Source organism: Electrophorus electricus, unplaced genomic scaffold (genome assembly GCF_041902795.1).
Source record: "Electrophorus electricus isolate QZ-2024a unplaced genomic scaffold, ASM4190279v1 Scaffold336, whole genome shotgun sequence".
In the NCBI taxonomy this organism is placed as follows: domain Eukaryota; kingdom Metazoa; phylum Chordata; class Actinopteri; order Gymnotiformes; family Gymnotidae; genus Electrophorus; species Electrophorus electricus.
In genome coordinates this window covers 1-26979 of record NW_027658623.1, presented here as the reverse complement: position 1 = coordinate 26979, position 26979 = coordinate 1, and the positions used below count along the sequence as shown (strand labels likewise).

The 26979-nt window shown below is 39.4% G+C and overlaps 1 protein-coding gene across 2 annotated transcripts; it reads right to left on the bottom strand.

The window, feature by feature from the left end:
• Positions 1 to 402: 402 nt before the first annotated feature.
• On the bottom strand, positions 403 to 17129 carry LOC145643244 (fibulin-1-like). Of its 2 annotated transcripts, XM_081709247.1 has the most exons (16): positions 16780 to 17120; positions 12464 to 12575; positions 10748 to 10880; positions 9258 to 9402; positions 8786 to 8830; positions 8616 to 8678; positions 8198 to 8335; positions 7887 to 8024; positions 7566 to 7709; positions 7311 to 7436; positions 6425 to 6550; positions 6007 to 6126; positions 5795 to 5926; positions 5278 to 5401; positions 943 to 1088; positions 403 to 563 (listed from the first exon to the last, which is right to left on the bottom strand). In XM_081709247.1, exons 1-16 carry the CDS (start codon positions 16832 to 16834, stop codon positions 418 to 420), a joined length of 1893 nt encoding a protein of 630 aa, XP_081565373.1. In that variant the 5' UTR covers positions 16835 to 17120; the 3' UTR covers positions 403 to 417. The 2 variants fall into 2 exon arrangements, with proteins under 2 accessions (XP_081565373.1, XP_081565372.1); XM_081709246.1 differs by lacking the exons at positions 403 to 563; positions 943 to 1088 and adding an exon at positions 3498 to 4757 and having other exon boundaries at positions 16780 to 17129.
• Positions 17130 to 26979: the final 9850 nt, after the last annotated feature.

The following is a 26979-nucleotide window of genomic DNA, read 5'->3' as shown; positions in this document are numbered from 1 at the left end:
AAAAAAATAAGTCCATGTACTTAGTGAGTGAAAAAAGCACTCATTCATCTAAAAGGATGAACAGAACATGAAGAGCTTTCCTGCAGAGGGGCCATGTAAAGGCTGAGATGACCACAAAAGATGCGAGAGACTCTTAAGGGCTATCATCAACTGAACCAGTGCTGGAAGAGTGGTGTCACAATCACCTAAGTAGAATAAGTGCAGTTTCCAAGCCCTGCAGTCTCTACTTTCTCTGTCACACAGTGAGACATATGCAATTGGTTTGTAGAAGAAGAAGAAGAAGAAAAAGAAGAAGAAGACTTCTTTCATAATGCAAAATTAAGTCAGAAAAACACTTGAGGCAAATTCAATTGCCAGGGAATGGGGCCCCAGGGTCTTTTTGTAGTCCCTGGGTATTGTTAGCCATATGCCAATGTGCTACTCACCAACAATCATGCCATGCTCAAAGCGCTTAATGATGTCAAAGGAGTTCTGGACGTTTCCCTCCTGAATGTCATAGACAATGTCTGGGGAATCCACATGTGGATAGTGGGATGGAGTTATAGATCTCAGGAAAACAATTTCTGTTAAGGGAAATAAGAAGAAAAGGCACCCAAGAATGAAGCCCTCGTGTTCAGCCCAAAAGTCTTTGTTTTCTTATACTGGAAAACAACTATTTGGATGCATATTATTTCTTACGATGTCAAAGGACGTAAAACTTTAAAGATTCATTTTTAAATATTACATGAAATACATAAAACTAAACATGCTGATTAAAACACTGGGATATTATATGCAAAAGAAAATGCCATAAGAGATGAATATATATATATATATATATATATATATATATATATATATATATATATATATATATATATATATATATTTTTTTTTTTTTTTTTCCCCATCAAAAGCCATTTTAATTATTCACAGTTAAACATGGTTAAACTCATACTGTACCTTCTGGTTTGGTAAATTCTCTGAAGGTGGGTAGGGAGATGACAGTGTGTGAGACAGAGTGAACAGGGTCCAGGACACAACTGATGTCATTAGGTTGGCAGAACTTTATACAGCGTATGGTATCAGATCGATCAACCCTTGCCGTGCTGAAAAAAGAGGGGAAAGAAGGGGAAAGACACATCTTCATAGTCCATTGCTTAGGATAAGGGAATATGCTGTAGTACAGATTGTTTTTCTTCCTACACAAGTATTGATAACTATGTGCAGAAGATCAGTGGTACACCATGTTGCTTCAAGAATACAGAACTTGATTGCAAATTATGTCTGAATGAAGAAAAAAAATACTTTCAAAACTACAACACTACAACAGGGGGCCTTCCAGTAGAGTTCACCACAGAGCCCAGTGCTCAGCAGGCGAGTGAAACATCCACTACATAAATATTATCTGCACAAATACAGTGGGCATTCTTTAAATGGGTCTTTAACGTTAGGCCATCATGTTTTGGGGTAGGAATCAAAATAGAATCAAACAAAAGGCCAAAAATCACACCAGGAAAGAGAATTCGTGGTCAAGTTTCCTGTTAGGCACTTGTAGTTTCAATGCAGTTTGCCTGTCAGAGTAAAGCTCTGACACTGATCTAAAGCCTGCTCAAGAAAATATTTGGTTTTGTGGAGCAGTCCCAACTTCATATCCAATAATCTCATGTGTAAGATTTATGGGCAGAGGGAACTTTAAATCCTCTGAGAGCCTGACTAGACAACTCCCCTGTCTGTTCAGGCCTGTGCAGTGGGGCTTATTTAAGACTTTGTTTGTGAAACAAGATAATCAGAGGCAGCTCTGGTAGTACGCCATGATGATGGGAGAGAAGAGAGCCTTGCTGCCCTGATGTTTTACTGTATGAAGTAGGTGTTCTCCTCCCTCTCATGACAACGGTACATCAAACATCTCAGAGGCATCACATCATGTTTGCCCTTATATGATTTGTTAAGGTGTAATTGTGGAAATTAATCCTTGATTGATGCTTCTGCTCTGAGAATGGAGAACCAAAGTCCTACTTGCTGTTTTCTAAGATGCATCAATCTTAACAATTTTTATCTGTTTGCTGAAATAGCTGTATACCATGATGACATAAAACAAAAAAGCTGAGTTGGTGCCATCTAGACACGTGTAAAGACTTGAGTGAGCTGAATTTCTCTTCTAGCATGGTTACTGATGATGTGGAGGGTACAAAACCCTAATCATTCCATAATGTCCAAAAAGAAAAGGAACAGACAAATGAAATGCATATATTTCTCCGCTTACTTAAATACAAAAGAATATGCCAAGTATTTCAGTGGTGTGAGGGCTGTGATCTCACACAGCCACAGTGATTAGTTATCCTTCCATCACTGATTTCTTTCATCGGGATGCAGAGGCTGCAGTGAAACCCCAAGGCCTGGGTTGGGTTACAGGCCTCCTTTCATGCTGAGAGGGGAGAAGCCCCTGACAGAAAAGTCAAGCCACCACTGGGCATGGACTTGTAATTAGCAATTAGCGGGTGGGTCCACGTTTTGCTTAGATCAGAGCCAAAACCACAAAATGTTCTCCTCACTCATAATAACCCGCCTTGTGCACGGCACGCACGGGAGACGACTCCTGGAGCTCTGAGGGTGAGTGCTACAATGGACCATCGGCTGAATTTACAAGGACATAAAGTCCTGGGGTGAACTGCCACTTTAAAGTTAACATCTCGGGTAACATCAAAGCAGAGATCAAAGGCAGCCAGCTTGTGGTGGGCTAATTATGGCTCACGACACTATGGGAGGCAATCTCCGTCGTGCTGCACTCACGTGGCCAAAAACACAAAATCCCAATTTCCCGACTTGAGAAGAAAAACAGCATTTTTGAATGGGAGTCTTTATGGTCAAGCAAAAGTTCTTTTTTCCTCTGGTAATTATTATTTATAGTCAACGTGTTGATAAAGCCCCAACACAAACTCTGCAGGCCATCATTCTTGGTGTACAGTGGTGACGCTGCTGCACCACAAATTGCGCAGACCACCGTCCAGAGCCCAGACCACCGTTCAGAGCCCAGACCACTGTCCAGAGCTCAGAAGCCCATAACTCACTGTCCCAAAGTAAGTGAAAAGAGAAAAAAAGACATGCATGACTGTGCTTTTTAAAATCTCTTTCTTAACATTCCCTGCCTGACAGCGAGGAGACAAGCATCCCTTCATAGTGTAACCACACTGTCCCTCCACCTGGATGTACCGGAGTGGTAATTTAACTGATGTTAAAACAGTCTCAGCTAGTTTTTCCAAACACGTCTTTGAGTCTTCAACTCACACAGGCTTTGTCTGCTCTATTATGGGGTACAAGTACAATTAGTGTTACTGAATCTCTTCAGATTACTCCAAACAAAAGCAGGTCCCTTTACTCTTGGTTAGAGTTCAGCTTCTTTACCTGATTATTGCTGTTTAGTTATTTGATGCCAACGTTTTGATTTCATTTAAATTACAATATGAATACCAATTAATTCAACTTGTACTTTTTTATTTAAAAAAAAAAAAAAAAAAAAAAAAGAGTATGCAACAAGAAACAAGACTAAAATCCATATGAATGCAGACAAATTACATTCTCCCCCAAATGCTCCATCTAGTGGCTCCATATTATAATTCAAGAACATGAGAAAATGAAGGAAAACAGTTTAGTCCTTGACTAACATATTTTCCATAGAGAATTCTAAATGACAGTGTAATTTACAGTGTAATGTCTATAATTTAAACAGTGTCTGCAAACACTAGCCAATAATGACTGACAGCACATATGGCCACACAGGGAGGAGTCCCTTGGCTTTCTTCATAGGTACTGCTATTGAAATTCAGAAACCTTTCAGAATTTTTTTTTTTTTTTTTTTTACATAATTATGTAAATATTAAAAAAACTAAAACTACGGCTAAGTCAAAAAACATGTTAACAGAAGCAAGACAGCACTGATGATCCAAAAGAATGCAAAAAACCCCAGTGAATGTTCTTGGAAATCCCATAGGAAATCAGTGCCTCCTAGAAACATTCTCAAAAGCAGTTTTAAAATGCAAATAATAAGCATACTATCTAAAGTGAAACTGAAAACTGAACCATATTCTGAGGCACCCTCTACAGCATTATCAGCCACACGTGGTAATGGTCACTGAGGGGCTTTTGTTATAATCGGACCTTAACTGATGACACCACAGGAGAATGTGTGTGATTGACTATCCTTCATTAACAAAAATGCTACCACTAATTGCAACTTGTTTAAAAGCAAATCAATAATAATAATAATAATAATAATAATAATAATAATAATAGTTCATTTGTATATAACCCTTTTAGGTCACGGGAGAATTTCTTAATCGTGCTTTTTGCCAGATAACCAGAAATTACTGAAATACATGTAAAACCTTTCCAAGCATCAGTATTCCTTTTAGATATTAGATTTGCTAAGGTCTTCCTCTGTCACAAACACCCTTATTTTGGACAGGTAGGTGCTGACAGTTGCAGCACGCCACAGCTCCATCTCCAGTGAGATGTCAAAGTCCTGAGGCACAGTGATGGGCTTCTGAATCACCATCACACCTCCATTCTCTAGGCTCTGTGTGCCAAAGTATCCTGCCTGGTTTCCGTCCACTATCGCCACCTGGAGGCTGTCCCCGGGCAAAGTGTTGGAGGGGCCCATACGGAAGATGTTGGTGGGTACAGGGATGTTGGTGGGAAAAGTGAGGTGGTAGTAGGTTATTCTCACAGGCAAGGCCAGGCACTCGCTAGTCTGATTGCAAGGCAAGCGTTCGCAGCGACTGCAAATGGGAGACAGAGAAATGGAGACAAAGGGGGGTGGGGTGGGGAGGGAGAAAGGGAGGAGTTAGGGTGATGCAGTGCTTGACATGCAGTGGAGGAGGGGAAGAAGGGGTGTGGCATACACAGTGTCTTAAACAAAATGGATCACGGTCATAGTCCTTTCCTGTAAAGGGAGTGTTTTTCATTAACACTTAAAGCTAAATGGGGTTATGGTGTGCTATGTTTTGGATATAAATCTTGTTCATCATTAATGTTCTGCATAACAAAATATCAAAAAATAAGGCTCTTTCTTAACGTCTAGGTTTCAGGGCCTTAAGTGTACAGTGGTTGAAATGGCATTTACAATGCTTTGGGGTAAGGGTGTAAGGCATTCCAGGAGTCCGTTACATGCATTGCTTCAGTGTGGCTGGTGTAAATGCACTGCACCTGGACCTTTATACCTCTTAAATCCCTTACATCTCAGTAACTGCAGTCATATATATCACAATATACATTTTGTAATGACTACATTATACTTACGTTTCTCCTGAACGCCTGTAGTTTGGTGGACAGTCAAAATTTAGACATCTGAATCCTCCCTGAACATTGAAGCAGCTCTCTGTGTCTGAGCAAGTGTGTGTCCCAGTCACACACTCATCAACGTCTACTCATGAGGAAGAGAAGGACAGCAAATTTAATAGGAGTATTTCTCCCTACACACAACTCAGTTTCATGATTGATATGAGACTGATGTATTTTTCACCATTTACAGAGTAAACTAACACTGACCTCTAACTAAAGTGTTTAATGCTGATTAGCGTTGTTCTTTAGGGGAGAAAGTCAATCACACACATATGCAAGTCATGTGTGTGTATATATATATATATATATATATATATATATATATATATATATATATATATATAATATGATTACCTTGGGCCTAGTACACTTAGTACACTTTACTGACAGAAAAACCTGTCCGTAGAACTCCCTGGCCTCAAAAGGTCACCAGAGCATAATGGCCTAGACATGGTAGTCAGTAGGCCTTCATTACCCTGGCAGCTGCGTCCGTTTGGTGCAAGGGTGTAGCCTTTCATGGGGCACATGCATTGGAAGCTGCCTGGTGTGTTGTGGCAGCGATAAGAACAGATGTGGCCTCCGGTGGGCAGTGCACACTCGTCAATATCTGAGGAAATGTACAATGTGAATGAGTGAATACATCAAATGAATACATCAAAAAGGATATAACCTAATAATATCTTATACCTTCACAAGTGATTCCATCCACATCACTTAGCTGGTAGCCACGGCGACAGTAGCACTGGTAGGAGCCATATACGTTTGCACATTCTTGACTACAGGGGCCACTCTCGCACTCATTGATATCTGCATATTAGTCAGAAGGTGAGCATGATCATGACTGTGATCTCCATCAAAATGTCAGTAATCTACTAAAGCAAGGGTGCAAAATCCTCTTCTTGGTCATTTACTTTCCTGTGAAATTTAGCTTCAGCTTTAACTTACTGCAACTGATACACCTAAACTGGGTTTTCAGGATTATGTCAATAATATAAATATGTGTATAAATATTATAGGTGTGTTAGAGAAGGCTGAAATGATGCTCTGCATCAGAGAAGATCTGCTAGGACAGGCCCAGAGACTGCCCTTCTAAATCCCACCTTACCATCACAGTTCCTGCCATCGCTGGCTAGCTTGAAGCCTGTGGTGCAGCTGCACTTGTAGGACCCCAGAATGTTCTCACACTTGTGTGCACACAGGCGGCCAGGATAATGTCGGCATTCATTAATATCTGTCCAAGAAGAGACAGTATGGACATGTATTTATTTTTAGCATACCGTATAGTTAATATAGCAGCCCCATGGATTTACATGAAGTGAATGGTAAGATCAGAGCCTGGGGCTCACTTTTCAAAGGCAAGAGGACATCCCCTGGTAGGTGCAACATGTTCAATTTACTAGTGTCAAACATGAAAATAAAGACAAGTAAAATAAAAAAGTTTTAAACATTCAATAAAAGGCAAAGGCATTCTAATGACTCTATGCGTTAACATGCAATACTATTAAAGATTGTTGCAGAATCTTCTAGAAATCAACCCGACAGCAACCACTGTCAAAGGGGCCATTTCCAATTTTAATCTCCCTTAAATACTATAAAGCACACCCTGGGCTAAACCGATATTATAGGGAGGTAAATTACATAAAAACAATTACATCATTTCAATGTCATTTCCTTGTACACATTTATTACAGTTTCGAAGGCCATTACTGTAACGCATTTACTGGTAACATTTACATATATTAATAGTCTTTTCTCTTTCACCTGGTGTTTTCTCTTGCAGTTCTCCCCACACTTGTCTGGTCATGGAACATTCTGAGCAGTACAAGAGATGAATCTGCCCTGGCTGTTACTCTTTTGTTATCAGCAGCCCTGGTAATTCTAATTCATGTTTTGTGTAATGTAACAATGTCTGTGGTATAGACAGGGCCTTTCTCTGTTATGAAGACCCCTGACCTCATCACAGACTTGTGTAAGTTGTAATGGGCTCTCACCGTCACAGACCCTGGTGATGCTGTTGAAGATGAAGCCAGTTCGGCACTCACAGCGGTAGGTGCCCACCAGGTTTATGCAGCCATGCCCAGCACATGTGTTATCAGGCCCTGCACACTCATCGATGTCTGAGAAACACATCAACAAACAACTCATCTGCATTACACGACAGAAATGGTTTTAGAGAATTTTTAAAGGTAAGCTTATTTAACTGCTAAATGAGAAGCAGCTTGATGTGGCAAACTCTAGTGCCCTACCCACACATCGCGTGCCCTCAGCATTAAGGTGGTAACCACGGCCACAGTTGACAGAGTTTCTCTGGCAGGTGTATGAGCCAACAGTGTTAAAACACACCTGGCCAGGTGGACAGGGGCCAGTTCCACTTAGACACTCATTGATATCTGAGGAAAAAATAAACATGAGGGAACGTCTTAGATTTTTAACATTTTAATTTTTTTTTGGAATGTAGATCATATTACATCCACTTTATATTTCAGATATTTTCCTAAAGAGCACATGGACTTGTAACTGTTTGATTGTTGCTGTTCATGGATTTTGGAACAATAGTAAATCCTCACCAATGCAGCTTCCCAGAGCATCCTGAATGAACCCCTCAGGACACTGTAGCTTGGGCCGACAGCGGAAGGAGCCCGGAGTGTTCTGGCACTCAAAGTCCTGCAGACAGTTATGAGTGCCTGTTTCACACTCATCAATATCTAAATCAAAGCAGACAAAAAGGGTTGTTTTTAATCAGGCCGCTTAAGTTCATAAACCCTGAACATGAGGCCACAGTTCAAAACATTATAATTTAACACATTTCATACACTGTTAAACAAATTCACAAATTAATCTAAGCAATGCATGTGTTGAAGCCATAACAGTGAGTGACCTTTGCAGGTGTTGCTGTCCGTGAGTTCGTAGCCTGTACCACAGCTAATCTCCCTCTGACAGCGGTACGAGCCCAGAGTGTTAATGCAGCGTTCGCCCGTACGACAGTGGTGAGAGCCCAGCAAACACTCATTAATGTCTATACACAGACAGTAAATGGGGCAGGACAATGAAATCTGGAACCATTTTTTACACTGTTGGTTAGCTTCAAAATAGATGGTAAATTTTATCTATCTATCTATCTATCTATCTATCTATCTATCTATCTATCTATCTATCTATCTATCTATCTATCTATCTATCTATCTATCTATCTATCTATCTAATATTTTATGACTTTTGTTGGATGATTAAGTGTGATTGTTGTATAGAAATTATGTAAGTTACTGAAATAAGATCATTGTGCTTGTTTACCTTACCTTCACAATTTTTTCCATCTGGTTTAAGTTTGTATCCCCCAAAGCAGGAACAGGTGTTATTTCCTAGGCAATGACACCACACAGTAGTATTTTCCACATATACCTCTGTTGCATAGCAGTACTTATTAATATCACACTTATGTGAAACCAGAAGGTGATTTTGCACTCACCATTGCACTGATCACCTGAATGTGTGTCATCCGCAGCACTGCTCTCTAAGGGTTGAGATGAAATAAACATAAAAATGCATTATATTAAAAATGGTCTTCAGTCTGAATGGAGGTAGACATCTGAACTACCTTTTTAGTCCAAAGATTTCATTAATCCTTAGTTATAGATTATGATGAATACCCACTAGGGGGCAGCAGAGGTCTGTGGGCTTCCCATCCCAGACAGAGCTCCACTGAACATGAATGTGGTACCAGGTGTCTGTTCTCACAAATGTCCTGATCATTTTTCATTCATTTCATTTTCAAAACTCATTTTTTAAGACAAGAAAGTGATGAGAGTTTTTAAGACATGGTGTTAAAGAGCCATGGTTAATGCAAATGTGTGGTTTGGTTCACATTGATTCATCAGATGTCCTCCACCCATGCGGGCACTGACACAGGCTAGAGGGCCTATAGTAGAGTTTGCACTAACCTAAGTTTCCATCACTCTCTGGTGATTTGTCCATGCAGCAGGCTCGGGACACCAGGCCACACTGGTAGCTGACTGAGAGGTTGAGGTCACAGGTGAGGCCCTGCTCTTGAGCGGCCCTTCCAAGCAAACAGCACTCACAGCACACCTGTGGAGCGGAGGTACACAGCAACACAGACTTCAAACATGTATTTGGCCCACCTGAGCATATAGGAATTAACAGAGTATTCTAAGCTGCAATTTAAAACTGCTGTGTAAACATTGGCCTGTCTGTACTTGTCTGTTCTATTTTGCCCATGGCTTAAAATGATCTTGGTTCGTGGTATCTGATTCATGGTATCAGATGAATCACATGGACAAAATGAAATACACACCCAAGTGTATGAACAGTAAAACAGGAGGTGGTTACTGAGAACAGACATGATTTGAGGCAAAGTTTCTCTACCTAATGAGATGTAATTTGTTCAGTGAGAATACAGACATTAAGATAACACTCTTTAAAAGTAACTAAACCAAACATTTGTCTTGAGTTCCTACAAATGACTTGATGAATAATTAAAATTTGATTCAATTAACCAGTATAATAAAATATGCGGTAGTTAAACTGTTCATTTGCTAATTTTTAAAGCTATTTTGTCATGCCCAGTAGTTCAAAGTTCACTGAGGTGAGACTTGGCAAGATTCTGTGAGCATGTTTTACAACACAGCAACTCTGAGAAAGGCTGACTCCCTGCTCTGACCCTAAGCACATTCCCCAGTATAATGCATATGCGCATCAGTGCAGAATTAAAGAATGGGAAAAATCCCAGCCCTGCACCATTAAAATCCTACTCCTGGAATGCATGCACCTAAACCCACATATTTATTAACTGAAATGAGAATAGGACAAATCTATTAATTAGGATATTAAGCAACATCTTTGATATGCATTGTCCCTGAGATGTGAGCTGCACATGATTAAATGCAAAGGCAGTTATCAAGTAGATTTCAGGATTCAACCTACAGCCAATGTGAATCTAAAATACAATACTAGAAGTGATCAGATTGATCTGAATACTCATTGGACTCTTCATGACATATTTAATGAGAGATGGCTTCAGTGAGAAGGGCTTCTCTTTCATTGATACTGCAACACATTCACACATTCACATAAGCCTTGAAGGGACCAAACGTTTAATGGCTTAAAGTGTTATTCCTGACAGGAGTTTGCCTTTGACAACCATTGAAAGCATGCTGACACATTAAATGAATGCTGAATGAAACAATCACCTGTTTTGGCAGTGATTGCAGCACTAGTGCATGTAGCTATATAGTAGTGCCTTACAGCAAATCTGTCATGACTATGAGGATTATAGTTAAGGAAATAATCCAAGATAAATCTCTTAGATGGGTCCTCTCAGCACAAAATAAAAAATGTCTCTCTCACACTCTCTGCCCATCTATATGGACACATGTAAGAGGATGCAAGAATGCAAATTCTGTCCATACAATACCTTAGCAGTTTTAGTCTCACATGTGCTTCCAGACAGAAGGGCATCACAACTGCCCTGGTCTTTGGCCATATTGATGCCATTTGAACAGATGTTGTCCTCCAGTACTGCAACACAGCACTGCTCTTGGGCTATCCTATCATAAAAAAACACACAGGCAACATTAATAGTAGCATACCAAGACAATTTACTGCTGTAATCCAAAATCATGGACCATTTTGAGAATATAAATCAGGGTCTCTAGCCCATTTGTCACCTGCAGCACTGTTAACTGTTTTTTGTTTTTTTTGAGCCTCTTAAATTTCCATCAATTTAAGAATAAAGTACTTTTTTTTCTTCTTTTTTTTACATAATTTGCTAGATTGTAGGTTGAATATTCTGCATCTCTTGCGTACATTAAATAGGGCTTCATGTTTTTCCCATTCATTAGAAATTTCTGGAAATTTGCAGCCTAGTCACTGCCATTTGGATTGCACAAGACCTCACTTTATTTTCCTACGATCTTCACTTCATCAGTCCTCCCCAGAGCCCATTTCCAACCACAGGACCGCTGCTTACGAATGAGCAAATTTACTGATGGTGGTCTCAAGTGCCCTTTTAGACTATTTTTCACTTGCTATAACAGACAGCTCCACCTCTTCCTTAGTTGGGCCACACTTCGTCAGATGTTCAAGGCAGAATTTTCAGTAAAACGCACAGCATATAAAGTGGCAGAGAGTTGCTCTCTCTCTCTCTCATCCTCCTTTCACAGTAAACATCTTCATTTTACTTTACTCTCTCCTCCGGTAATCCACCAGCGAGCCTTTTAAGGGCACATATGCTCTCCTTTCTCCCTCTTCTTGGGTGTTTCTTTTTTTCTTTTGGTGTCTGAAATAATCCACAGATTTCCTGTTATTCCTCCCTTCTCTTCTCAGTGTGACTATAGTTTCACCTCAGTGGTATTTCCTGGATTTGGAAATACCCCCATGCCCAAGTTCTCCATCTCCCATTAAGCCCCCCTCCCAAAACCTAAACCATTTCTCCCTTCTCACACGCTCTAATTTGAACAAATTCTGGATCTCCTGGCTTGCCAAAACAAACACGTTTGCCTTTGGAAGGGCACTGGACTAACCTCTTTGGTTTTCAATGGCATTGGAGTTATGGCTGTGCACTTCCTACTGTTATGCTGATGTAACTGTACCAACCATCAACTCATAATGCTCCTAGCATTTCGCACAACTGCACATCCTTTATTTATTTACTTAGTTATTTAATTAAAGTAATTATTTATTTCTGACTGAGGTTTTCCAACTTCACCAACTGTAATATAGTGAAAAGACTAATCACCACATGCTCTTTTTAAAATCTAATTACATTTTTTTTTCTCCATATTTAGCTATGTCTTATTCCCTGTGTAATAACTATAGGGTCTAACAGTGCCTCCACTAATGTATCTTTTAAACCACCAGATGTGCCAAACTGCGAAATTACTGAGTACTAGAAAGAAAGACTAACAAGTGGTTCACTATGCACGCCCTCCTTTCACTGGAGAAAAGAGGGCTCCTACAAGTTTTTACTATCAATCAGAACATGACCAGATTTCTTCTGGTCATGAGAGGCACACAGCACAGCTGTGTTCAGATGGTCCATGTAAGTCAACATCTAATTTACAAACAATAAGAACAAGCAAATCGAGACTTAATAGCACAAAACCTTGAAGATGAACCAGTGTATTCTAACCTGCAGGTGGTGGATTCTGAAATGAGAGGGAGTCTTGTGCAGTCCTGGGAGTCTGTGCCCTTCTCTTTTCCATCTTTACAGCAGTCATCCAGTGTGACTGGACCTGTGGTCTCTGGCAAATAAGAATAGTTACACAAAAGTCGTGCAAATAAAAGGCCACATTTCTAAATTTACCACAGTGAGAATTCTTTGTTTGAAATTACTGTATCACTGTAGTTGCAGGAGAATCTACAACCACAGGAAGTAATATTAGTAATATTACAGGAGATGACAATCTTTGTACTTTGGTTGGAAGATCTCCGCATTCTTATAGAACACTGTCCTACCCAGTTCAAGTAGAACATGTACAATTAGAATATTACTGTAGATCAAATATTTGCATCTACCTTTCAGAAGTACACTCTCCCCTTTTCAAGTGTCATTTGGCATCCTACTAGATAATTTTACTATAGAATGTTTCTTTATAATCTTCATTAAAATAGTTAAATGAATATTGCCCTAGAACATTCCTATCAAATATTCATTTAGCTCTCAAAAGCCATTTGTGCCAAATTTTAGTAAATAAAAAAGAAATTAAGAGAAGCTAATTTATTCACAATTCTTACTTAACCTTACTAGCTGTCTTAAACTGAGAAGCCCACACAAAGTTTGAACCAGATCTACTGTGATTATTGAGGAAATTCAGTGCTCAAAATATCACTAGGTTTGCATATCTTGTTCATCTGTTAAATCACATTTTGTATGTGAAATTGTTCACCTTCACGAAAAGGCAACAGATTAACCAGTCGGTGAGGACGTACATTCCATTAGTGTGGACAGACAAGCAAGGAAGCCAATATGAAAAGAACCACTTATAAAACTTTTTTTTTTTTAAAGAATTTCAGAATTTCATTTAAAGGTTAGTATAGTGTTTAATAAAATAGAATTGTAGTTCATAATAAAGGATTCTTATTAGCAATTTTTCCCATGATTTTATTGATTAATACAATTTTATACATATATTATACCTACATGATCATTTCCATATTTTTTTTTTTACTTATTTAAATTCACCACAAATGGCATCCCTAATTAGCTGTTCAAAGTTGTGATCTGAACCTGTTTATTCATATAGTTGCACAACTTAACATTTTTTATTTAGGTACATTTATATTGCATATAAGAGTAATACCACTGTATAATAGTCTCACATTAGGATATGACATGCAATTGTAAAAGAGCTCAATTATGTTTTTCAAGAGTTTTAATGTTTTTTGAACATTTTTTTCCTTTCTTTTCTGCTTTTTGCACGCTTTCCTCGTTTTCCTTGTCTACAACATAATTTTAGAATTTCAGTTATAAAATGGCACAAACAAAACTGTATTGAAATGGACAATAGTTGTCTAGGTTTAGGATGTGTGAGACCCAGCCGTCACTTCTGCTTTGTGGTACACTTATGAGAGCACTCAGAGAATTGCATATCTCTTGCAAATATCCACAGACATTAATTTAATCTCATTAGTATTAAGTATTAATCACTTTGATTAATGCATCCAAAGACACGGTTCTTGAGATGTTCTGTATATATCATTATATCAAAGTGTCCATTTGTGGTATCAACATGTTTCTTGGGTTAATGTTTCTGATAGTATTTCTGACTGATTTATTTCAGGGCTGACATCTCTCCAGCATTATTTTTCCTCTAGTATTAGATGCTGTTAGAAATATCAGACAGTTACATATTTTTGTTGATTTCCAGACAGGCAACTGTGCAGTACACATCTGTCCCACTAAATTAAAGAACAGAAAATGCCCAAAATCTATCAACAATGACTGGCCGACTTGATTTAATGAAATACATTCATTTTTTGTGGTTTTCTTGATCTGCCAAACATGAAATGCCTTTGGCAGTTGAGTCATCTGGCCTTTTCTTCAGGCTTTAGCATCCAGCAACTGTCGAAGTGGTTTTGAGTGCTAATTCTTTTAAATGAACAAGGCCATAAGACTTTTGTTTACTAGATTTGATGAAATATGAGATACTGACAGGGCCAGCAGTTATAGGGATGAAAGTGCTTTCAAGCTCATATTTATATTTAAAACAGAAACTGAGATGTAATTCATTGTTACATAAAGGAGTATTTATTACATCTGCAATGTAAACTACCAAAACTTAGAACTCCAAAGATGGTAGGTAATCTTGCACAATTTCAGTGCCAAGTACCAGAACACCAAATAATGTTATGCTTCTTATAACATTAAAACTGTTACAAGATATTATTTCTTAACTGCCCTGCATGTAGTGTAATGTGAATTTTTACATGTGAGTACCTCTAGATGCCTACAAATAGTGTTTAGCACTTGCTCACAGGAAAAAAAAGAGCTTCACAAGAACAGGGCTATTCCTACAATTCAGGCTAATGTTCATATAAACAAGACCTCCCTTTTCCCATGGTTACTCAAACATCCCTCTGTGATCAGTGGCTGCTGCAGCTCACCAGGCCTCTCTGAGACTCGAAGGGTCTCTATTGTGATTCCCATAGGCCTCCAAAGCATGCCATGATCCAGAACAGGACAAACATATGTATGTGCTCTCAGTGCTCACAAGAGTCCAACAGACAGAAAGACAGGCAAAAAACAGTTACTAGCTGATGTCATCTAGTGTCGGGCAAATGACCACTTTTACTGTTCTTTCCTTCAGATGATAAGTAAAACATCCTTAGTTTATTTCTAATCCCACTCTACTCCCCTCTCCCTGCTGTGATAGCTCCCAGCCTGGTGCAATTAGACCAGCTTTAAGAAACATCTCTGTTCCTGTTATTTTATCAGTCCAGACACTTCATTCAGGCTCAATGGCTCTCCCAGGCTAACCTTCACCAGTGAGTAGTCTCCCTCTCTTAAAGCTTGATTGCCATCTTGGAACACTGTGGTGTCTGCGTTAGAAATGAGAACTGAGCCCAAAACGTAAACCAGGCTTAATGAGTCTGGCCCTGCCATGGACCCAAGAACCAGCACCACTGGAGCTCTGTGGCAATGCTCCAAATCAACAGACAAAGCTCACGATCGTGCAGACAGAACCAGACAGAGGGTCAGGGACGTCAGAGTGTTTATATTATACCCCTTCACTGCTGTACAGAGCTAGACAGGAGGTCCATAAAGTTGTTTTTTTTTTTTAGCCTGACATATAAGACATTTCATGTAAGTACTGGTACACAATGAATCCGCAAGACAGTCAGCTTCCAGGGGTAGGTTTTTTTAAATTACATGTGTTTCTTTTCAATGGATATTCTATGAGTGTCTGATGACAGCTGGAGATGTGTGAAAATCAATGCATTGAAAAGAATGTTCCTAAAACAATACCCCAAAAACAAAAGTTTATTTAATTTAGTTTTGAAGCTTGCTGCTGAGAAAAGATGCCCTACAGCCTATGAAAGCTCCCCCCATGTGTGGCCAGTAGTTTGCAGCCATCACCAAACAAATTCCACACTTTTCCAATTTAAACTACAAAAAGGCATAATCAAGCTACCAGGACACTGGCTCCCATTATCCCACACCACCCACCAACTGACCTCAGTGATGTATTCCAGTGAAGACATCCATGCTTCTACTAAATGACTAAATGTTTTTTACATTTATTTATTTATTTACATTTGACTAGATGTTTTTACATTATTTAATTATATTATTTGTTGAATTTGTCTAACAGACTTAGAATATTATAACACTGATCTAAGAGTTCTGCTTCACAATGCAGTTCTGTGGCTGGCATTATTAATAGGTGGGCTAAACACCAATACGCATGACCAGAGACATAGTACAGACTTTTTAGTCCACTCTCATTAGGGGGCAATAATTAAACAGGGAAATGAGAATTGAAAGAACCATTTCAACATCATCTATACCCGTTTACCCTAGTGATATACTAAGTGTAAAAATAAATGACCACATAAATAAAAATACAGGTCCTTAATGAATCACCGTACAGTTTTATTGCCATACAGTATTACAGTATAAAGTAGGTTTTTACAATCCAGCAAACGTATAAAGTAGGTTTTTACAATTCTACAGACTCTGTACCCTTCTTTCTATATTGACACAATAAATCATTTGTTTGACATCAGTTAAAGATACTCGCACATGCGCGCGTGCACACACAACACGCGCACGTCTGCACACACCCGGTCACCAAAACGCACGTGCGGACATGTATTGTTGTGCCCCCAGGTTATTTAAAAACACAGACAAACACAAAGCGTTTACGAAGATTCACCTCAAAAAGAAAGCTGGTTCTTGTCAAAGTTAATGGTGATCCACTGTGTAAAGGTAACAAGGTAACTTACCTTGACAATGCATAAAACCGTACAAAGAGAAGAGGATAACCAGTGTAGGACCCATTGTGATGCGGACTTTAAAACTTGTCACACGTTAAATGCCTTCGTAGAATAGTTTCCCAATCAGCTACAGTGTCTTTCAGCAGAAATCAAACGGGTCGATATAGGTGCTAGATCCGAGACTCTGACAAAGACAAAGGCTGTGTTTCAAAAAAGACCATCTAATTAGTGCGTTTAGTCCATGCGCTTCAGTCCATGCGCTTTGAGGGGGGCGGGCTATACGATGCTCCAAGCACGTTTTGGCCTCAGGGACTTTGGTCAAATCGACTCATGCTTTACGCGATAACGTGTGATGGGAAGATTGACTTATGAATGCTTCGTCGAGTGTTTGGTCTCATTCGGCAGTCAGTATTGTGAGTTTTTTGTTTGTTTTTTTGTGTGTGTTTTTTGTGTGTGTGTGTGTGTGTGTGTGTGTGTGTGTGTGTGTGTGTGTGTGTGTGTGTGTGTGTGTGTGTGTGTGTGTGTGTCGTCAAAGGAGTGGATCCGAATAATTGTCCTAATGTTACTCGGGGGGACGACTTGCGTTAAGAGATTACTAAACTAAACCAAATTTATTAAACAAAATGTATATGCTAAGATTATATGCCTTGTAGTTATAGCCGAGTTTCGAAACTCTGCTTTTGCAGTGTTTTTTCTGCTTCGCTATACCACAGCTTGATCGGTTTAGTAAACAGCAAACTGTTGCGGTTTAGTCTAGACGGCAGAATGAGAAATATTTCTGAAAAACTATCGGTTACGTGAAAGTGGTATCTTGGTTCATGTTCGTGATATTTACAATCTTTCACAGTAGACGGTTTTGTGTAATTGCGCACCGCAAGATTTCAGGCTGACGAAATTCACTACTGGGGAAACTGATTTTATAGAATCCTTCCAGACGTCGCTGCGGTGAAATTCTGGTTTCGCCGAACCAAATTGCAAAACAAGTTTTTCAGACGGGAAAGAAGTACTAGAGTGCTCTGTCAGATTCTCCGTTTGAGCAATTGTTTTGCCGTGGGGAAGAGAAAGGAAACGAATCTTGCCTCTGCAAACAATTTCAACAATGGGTTACAAAAGAGGCGAGCAGTGAAATAAGCAAAAGTATGCTGTTACACTTGCATCTTGGGGCAGACTTTGGAGCTAATAACCAACCCCACAGCCCTCTCTCACAGCCTCCCCTTCTTAGCACACAAATGTAATTTCCCGAAATTAGCATGAGAAATTAGTATGAAAAAAAATGCCAGATGATAAACATTTCTGTGCCAGTGGAGGTTTTCTGCAATTTCAATTACGCCTCTGCTTCTGGCAGAGCAAGAGAGGTAAACGACCCACTAATCAAAGCCATATGTCCTCTCAAAGAAGAAGCCACTTTGGAAATATCTCCGAGAGAGAGAGAGAGAGAGAGAGAGAGAGAGAGAGAGAGAGAGAGAGAGAGAGAGAGAGAGATTTGACCTGTACACATGCTCATGTACTAATATATGCACTGAGTACATATTGTCACTAAAGAGAGTATTCTTGCCTGTTTCCAGTGGCTGAAATTATTCACCTACATGAAACCTTTACTACCGCAAGAGCACAAACTATAAGCGTGTGTGTGTGCGTGTGTGATGCATGATTGTAACTATGTATGTAAGTGTATGCAGTGGCGTTGATTTAAGGGTAAACAGTGCTTTATAAGATACCCTAAAGATAAACAATAAAATCGAGCTAATTTAAAGCAATATGGGATTTGATGCCCAATTTATGTCTCTAGCTGTTAGTCAGTACTTTCTACCTTCCTATCTGTCTCCCACTCTTCTCCTTCCATCATTCTTTCTTTAGAGTTTAACAGGAGGCAGTGAAAACCAATCTCCGTTCTCTTAGGTAACGGAAATTACCAGTACAGAGGGCATTTTAAATGACTGTAATCTTACAGAGTGCACTCGCTTTCTTTTGAACTCGGGGCAGCCATGTCCTGTCATGACTATGTTAACAGTGTGCCACTAATGACAAGAATCTCCCAAAATGCCTGATAATAGCACCTTGCACACTGAGTACTGAAGGAGGCCCCATGCACCAACAGTATTGCCTCAGGTTTGTGGTAACTATCTTGGCTGGTCTTTTCCTCTTTAAGACACTCCTTAATCTTATCACCCTTATAACAGGAAGGCTTATAATAGGAGGAAACTACTGCCAACAATTACAATTGAATATGTTATATTAAAGGTTTTGTTTTGTTTTTGTTTTTTTAAAGGTGGGAATGTCTGCAGCTCCCTTTTAGGTTTTGCACCACATCTAAAGAGGATATGTTATGCATAATAATTTAGCAAAACATCATAAATCAAGCAGCTGGCAGAACCGCAGGAAGCCTCTTGTTGAGGTCTGAGGTGGCCATTTTGTGGACATAGAAAGCTTTTCTTCAGAGACAAGGGGGCTCGTGACTGATGACCTGCAATTTGACCTCAGGAAAAGTCAGTCTGAAAGAAGATGTTCAAATACTCCTTAAAACTCACCATGTTTTTCCCAGTGCGGGTAATACATGACTGAAGATAAAGTATATATTTGGAAACACTTAACCAGCCAGATTATGGAAATCTGCTTTTTCCAGAGTTCTGTGTCATATACAGAAAACACAGATCCACTGGTTTTACAAATTTTTACAATTTTTGTGCAAGTTTTTTACCCCCCTAAGAACCCCCCAATGATAACCACTACATGTGTGATAAGATGCTACAATCAAAAGCACATCCTTTAGATATAAATAGAAATTGTTCTATGGCTAAAAAAAGCAACTTTTTTAATATATTATTTAAAAACATTTTTTAATGTAGTGTAGAACCTCTGTGAATATCTTATTGCTTGCCCTGACATTGAGTCTAGAATCAGGGCTAAATAGTAGGATGGACCATATATGTTGTGTATGTATATATCTGGCATGTATGTTTGTCTGTCTGTCTGCCCTGCTTTGTCAAACGAGAAGTAATCATTGTGCTGTCCCCATGGTAACGTTATTAATATACATTCATTTAAATACTTCTCTCCATGCACCTTAATACTCAGCACAGTAGATCTAAACAAAGTAATGTGTCTAAATATGCCTTGACTGAGATAAGAAGAGACTTTTATGCATCATGGTGTATGATCATTTCAATCAAGTGTTATTTTATCAGAAAACTGAATCTAGTCTAAATCTGTTCTGAAATCATGAGAATGTATTACACACTGTTTACAGCAAGCATTGCTGAATAGAGATCTTCTTTCAGGACTTTGGTCTTTGGATATCTACCAGTGTCACTGTTTTAGGTACAGAGGGCTTGTTACAGAGTGAACAAAGTATTTGCCACTGCCAAAACCAATATTAGCACAAATTATTTAAAAAGTCCAACTTTGAGCTCCTAAACAACATCTAACAGCACCTGGCTGACTTTGAACCATCCACACACCACAAACATCTACTCACATTCAGCATTTGGTGTGTGTCAAGAGCAGGAACATGGTATTACTGTTTGATGACTTTAGAATACTTTGCACAGCCAAGCAGATCTCTTCCTATCTGACACATAGCAAATCTGTCTTAATTTTTTCATCCATCCTCTTGCATTCACTTGTGAAGCTGAAACTCAGGAGGAGCTCAAGAGGAAAGGTGTCCTGCTCAGGAGGAGAATAAATTGTGGTGTCCTGTTTTGAGATTTGTGATGGCTCCTGTGTTCTCCAAGGACCTCAACTAATCACCAGGCCTCTGTTGACACTGCAATTTAGCACCCTCTAGTGGAGTTACCTGTCTTTTCCTCTACACATATATCTAGGTATCTTTGTCAGGAATTAGTAGCTGTGAATGTTTCAGACTCATCAGCTCCAAAGTCATGATACATGTTTTCTCTTCCACTATAGAGACCATTTAGATTTCTATACTCTAGTTAGAACCCATGGCTTATCAGTGCACTCAACAATTTATATACATTTTTATCATTTGCCTACATTATTCTTTCTGTCAGATATCTCATACAGATTATGGACTTTTCTGACCAATATTTTATGATGGAGTCTGGGTATGATTTCAAACTCCACTCTCCTGCATAGTTATGTGGTCTGTTAACTCAATAGGTTTTCTGACTAAAGTATTTTGAAATCAGGAGAACTGGCCAATAAGTAATATTCCCACAACATTTCTAACGGCTGCCTTACATCATGAGCAGCTGGCCTACTAAATCAGTCCAGTCATTCCTATCTAGATAACAAATTCCGCTGTATTTACATATGGAAAAGGTCTGTTTTGGAGAGGTCTTGTTGGGTCACAAGGTCATGTATTGTTAGGTTGTTTACTATGGTAAAGATGCATTTGGCCAGGATTTGTTTTAAAACTTGGCATAAACAGATAGCCTCAACATATTATAGAATTAAATTTTAGCATGACCAAATCTAGAAAGAAACAATGGTTTTTCCTGATGCACATTGTGGCTAAAGACTTTGTAGTAGTTGTAACACTGTCTATATGTAATATGAAAATAAAATTACTATATTCTTAAAAATGCAAAAGAAGTCCTAAACGTTTTAAAAGCTCCCCATAAAAGTTTTAAGATCCCAGAATCATTATTGTTCTTATAATGTTGATGCTCCTTGACGATAATAATATTAAAAGTACTATGGTATACTAGGCAAATATAAGAATTAAAACCCAGCAAAGATGAATGGGGTGTGTCTTCTGCTTGATGTAATTGTTGGCAGTTTTAATTTTGTCTCATGCAAAAAGTTACTCAGACATGTGACTATCTGATTAGTCATATTCATTTGCAACAGCTTGTTTGAATCAGTGTGACGCCATTCAGCTGATGTATTCATTTGTCTTCTAAAACTCTACAGTGTTCTGCATTGTTCCTGATTCACCACAAACCAATGATATCAGATTCCAGACAAGAAACATCAAGACACTCCTCAAACAGCCCCCAGAGCTGAGAAGAAGCGTAGACTAAACAACTTTACAAAGCAGACGCTCCTCAGAGCCAACACATTTGACCAGCTGCTCCTGTTGCATTTACAGTTGTGTGATATCTCCATGTTTTCATAAGGGTTTAATGTACATCTTAACACATCCTCACACTGCAGGGTTCACTGTGCCTTGGGCTAGATGGCTGCTAGTTCCATTTGGGACTAACCCATTTGCTGTCAGTGGCTGCTATAAATTCCATCTGGTCCTTACACACACACACACACACACACACACACACACACACACACACACACACACACACACACACACACACACACACCTGTGTCAGAACTCCCAGGAAGAGGTATGCAGTAAACCTCGGGCCCCACTGGGGCCTGGCAGGGGACCCCAGTGTGGGAAGAGAATTCTGAGTGGCTGTGGGCAGTGTGAGGCAGGTGTGGAGAAAGCAGGGGAGCTGGTCCAGGTCCCAAGCATAGGCCTGAGGAGGAGGACAAGTCCTGTAATCCTGCCTGGCTAGGGAATAACACCAGAGATATTTTCCACCATCAATAAGCCAGAGGCAGATTTTTCATCTAAGCAGCCTGAGGTGAGAACTATTTCATCATTGTATAATGAGGCAGTGAATATGGGTGATGACACTTGCATGGCAGAAGTACATAAATAAGCATTTTATTGATTATAGCTGAAAACACAGCTGGAAGGACAGGTTTAGAAAACTAAAGACACCAATTGAGTTATAATAATTTTATAACAACATTGAATAATTATTTAGGAATAAGGGTAGGTTGACTATCCTCCAAAGATACAGCATTTAGAGTATATCACTCTTCTCTTTGGAACAAGCAAGATGCTGCAATTCACCCTAAGGCATCTCATTCAAAACTAAAGATAAAAGACAAGCAAATTAATATTTTTTTGTTTTGAAGTAGAATGGACAGATCATTTCTCAATACTGGTTTTGTAGTTAGAGAGCATGTTTAACCTATGGTTCTATATGTTATTAATAAAACTATAACTGAATGGAGATTCATGTAAATATTTATGATTAAAAGTTATTTAATATTTTTTATTATATTAAAAAATAATTCTGAATTTGTAAATTAATTGTAGTATTTTGTATTGTTATACACACAATGTGCACACAGACTAAACAAGCAAGATTGATTAATCAAATCCAAATATTTGCCAAACTTAAAAAGGTTGTATGCTTATTTAATTCTGCATGTAACTATTTAACAGGGGTACATTCATTTATTTTTCCTTTCAGGCTCACACTGTTTTCGGATTAATCTATGAGCACTCACATCTCACCAAGCGAAGCGACTGCCCAGTTTTTAAATCCATCACTCTTTAAGCAATAGTAAGGATAAAATAACCAGGAGATTCACACTGATTAAAATTCTGAATCTATACTACTGATACTGCAAACTTGAAATTCTGTAATGGAAATGTGATCATGTCTAATGGGAAATATCGGGTCAACAAACCTAACAAGCCATAGGTCCTTATAAAGTCAGGGTAATTCTACCCATATTCAGTAACAGGTTAGCATTATATGATTATATGTTTGACAAATGGAGCAATTTCATTGTCAGTGTATTAGGGCTAAAGAGAAGTTTATGGCGTGTTGGTTTACTGTCACCATGAGGCCATTGAGAGATGTGGCTGTGAGAAGGGAGGACATCTTTTACAGTGCTTATGGTTGGAATCTATTCCTCCATATGGGCATATGTAGTAGTAGACAATTTAACAGGCAGGCAGTCATGTTCAGTGTCATACGTACTCATTGTAGTATATGTGACTAAATCTATGGGGTAATCATGTGCAATCAGAAATTTGTTACAATTCATGATCATTCAAGCTGAGCAGGCATTAGGAATTCAGAGATAAGGTCTTAAGTTGTTGTCTTTTGTGCACCATGGACCAGAATAAATTACATGTTCTTGCAATGTAAACCTAGTATATCAAGGAAAAAGAGTACATTCAAACTTGACTTGAAGTTGACTGACAAATGAAAGGTCTTCTGCCTTGCATTTATGGATATTGTGATGACACAAGTAAAATTAAAACATTTAATATTAATATTTACATCTCTTTTATATTTCTGTCACTTGTCTGGAGTCCAGCTGTCAAATACTGTTACAGCTGTTCTTCTGGAGCTTAAATATGCAAAGGCAACAGGATTATGTTGATTGGTTCATTAGTGAGCTTCTCACTGCCTTTAATGGACTATACTTGATTGTCTTGCTATTTATTTGATATTAGAGTACCCTGAAAGCACTGATAAATTATTGCTGGGTAAAAGATAAATTATTGCTGGGTAAAAGGGTAAAATCTCAGCACATACTGTATCAGTTTAGAGTTCAGATAGACCAGTGATTTTGTTGCAGCCAGGTAATGATTTATTCTCTGAAGATAAATATGGGAAAGAACTCTGTGTTCTGTGAGAATTGAGGTACGATTTCCTGAGTAATTTTTGTTATTCTTTTCATTTTTGTAATGGTGAGCGGTAAGGAGGTGGACGCATGTACGGAGAGGAGCGAGATTTATTAAGGACAAATCCAAAATCAGAGTCATTGTAGCAGTCCAGGGTCATAGAATCAACACGGCGAGTATGTGGATACATGAGCAAAACAAAAACACAATCAAACAAGGGGCGGTGAAAACAAAACTACGGCATGTAACTAAAATACACAAGACAGGGAAAACATGGAACATTGAAGATGGGTGGGACTAATTGTGACAGTACCCCACCCCAAAGCACGCAACTCCAGGTTGCACAAACAAGATCCACTAAAATCAGGAAAAGACTAGGACAAGACACCAACAGGAACAGAACGGGCAAGACGCAGAGCAGGGACAGGACCCAGACGAGACACAGGAGCAGGAACAGGAGCCGAACATGGGGCACGATGAAGAACAGGCACTGGAACAGAAGACATAACAGAAGCAGACACAGAAACTTGGGAAACAGGAGCAGACAGAACAGGACAAGAACCAGGAGCAGAAGCAGGAACCGACACAGAAACCTGAGGGACACAAGGAGTAAACAAAGAAGTAGGGACAAGGGCAGGCTTGGCACGGGAACATGTAGAGTGGCTTCTTCCACTCCAGGAACAGGAGCTGGTGGGTCTGGGGGCACGGCTGTGGTGTTCAGCGGCGGCGGGTCTGGGGGGTCCGGACGTGTGCCTGTGGCATCCGGCGGTGGGTCCGGAAGCAGGTCCAACAGGTCCAGATACTGAGTCAAAGAAACAGACCTGATAACAGGATAAGCAGCATCCACTGCACCGGGGACTGGATCAGGATGGGCAGCGTCTTCCATGCCGGAGATGGAGTCTGGGTCAGGATGGACGGCGTCTTCCAAGCTTGACTGGGGTTCCAACAGTGCAGCAATTATGGCCCACAGCTGGTCCCAGAGTTCTGAGGGTTTGGCTGAGGTGGTCAATGGCGGGTCCGGGAGGTCCGGAGGCACGGCAACGTGCTCAGCGGCGGGTTCAGGAGGTCCAGAGGTGCGGCTACAGCGCTCAGCGGTGGGTCTGGAGGCAGGGCCAACAGGTCCAGAGGATTAGCCACAGGAACAGAACATGTGATGTCTCTCACGCCGGGAACAGGAACCAGATCAGGATGGCCAGTGGACGCAAGTGCAGAGAAGAATGAGATTTATTAAGGGCAAATCCAAAATCAGTGTCATTGTAGCAGTCCAGGGTCATAGAGCCAACACAGAGAGTATGTGAATACATGAGCAAAACAAAAATACACGGAACAGGGGAATCAGGCTATAACAAAGACTAGGGGAAACTCGGGGCTAAGAAACACAAAGGCTAGGATACACAGAGTACACGCTTACAGGTATACAGAAACGGGCTTTCAAAAACATTCAACACATAAATGCACAGATTCAAATAAACACAACCATTCAAATAAACATGCATATAAATGCAATGACCAGCCAAGACTAAGGGAACAAAGCAGGGTTTAAATACATGAACTAAACAAGGTTAGAAATGAGGGACAGGTGTGGAAAATCAAACGAGGGGCGGAGAAAATGAAACTACAGCATGGAACTAAACTACACAAGACAGGGAAAACATTAAACACGGAAACTGGGAGGGACTAATCTTGACAATTTTCAGTCTCCTAAACTGTAGAGAATTGTTTAGTTATTAATCTTAAATCATATAATTTAGTCACTACTGTGAATTATTCAGTAACTACATTGACAGTCATAAGAAAGGTATATAGTTACTAGAGTGAGGAGTGAGGTGTATTTTATGCCCTGGAGGCTTGCTAACAATCAGGATTGACAAAATTCCTTTAATCAAAAACAGCTCTTATTTTGAAGAAGCCTGGACTCAAAAAGGATACAATCAAGTAAGTTCAGATGCACTGCATTTTAGATGGCCCCTACAACTATTCTCAACCAATCAGGTGTTAACATAAAGGATATAAACATAAATATTCTGATCAATAAAAAGACATGCATTCTATGCATTCAGTAATCTCTTTACTAAACTGTAAATTCTGTATATTCAGCCTAGTAAGCAATGTTTTGTCTGAGCTATGTTTAGATCCAAATCAGAGGTTATAGCATTTAGCACCATGTTGATCACAGATGATCCTTTTAAGCCTTAAAAAGATATTAATAAATCTTACAGAATGCAGCTTTAAACCTACCAAGCTGCATTATTTGTCCAACAGGTGTAGCTAGTGAGCTTTTCATAATAGCATAGTGAAGTGAAATTAATGTACAGTATAGTAGCTCAGAGCACATGAGGTGTACAGTTTTCATATTCACTTCTCAAAACCTTATCTGAAGTTGTGGCAAGAAGTCTATTATTTTATCACTAATAGTGATATTGCCTACCACACAAAAACTGAGGGTTTATTATGTAATGCCAACAAACAGCAAACCACTCTATTTGGCCACTTCAAGATGCTCAGCATGATGTGAAGCATATATTCCTCATATACCAGGTTCGGCACAATGCCTAATTTACTCAGCCCTTGTTTTGGGAGGTCTGTTGCTAGAATGACATTGTGATTATGCAATACAGCACCCTCAGAACCTCACACTGCTTTCTGCTACTAACTGATCTATAACCCTGTGCACCTTCAAGCATTTTTCATTATGAAATGCTTAACAGCCACAGACAATGTGTCAGAGCCTTGAATAGTATACAGTTTGCAGTAGCTAGAAACAAGCAATGGGTCAACAAAATGGATGCAAACTAGGCCATACACTCTTT

Excerpts from the sequence above, each read along its gene's own strand:
- LOC145643244 (XM_081709246.1), bottom strand. The coding sequence starts at position 16,834 with ATGGGTCCTACACTGGTTATCCTCTTCTCTTTGTACGGTTTTATGCAT. Across the intron at positions 8,679-8,785 it reads TTCAGGTGATCAGTGCAATG|GAAATAACACCTGTTCCTGC; the intron begins GTGAGTGCAAAA and ends GTCATTGCCTAG. Across the intron at positions 4,758-5,277 it reads TACAGGCGTTCAGGAGAAAC|TCGCTGCGAACGCTTGCCTT; the intron begins GTAAGTATAATG and ends TCCCATTTGCAG.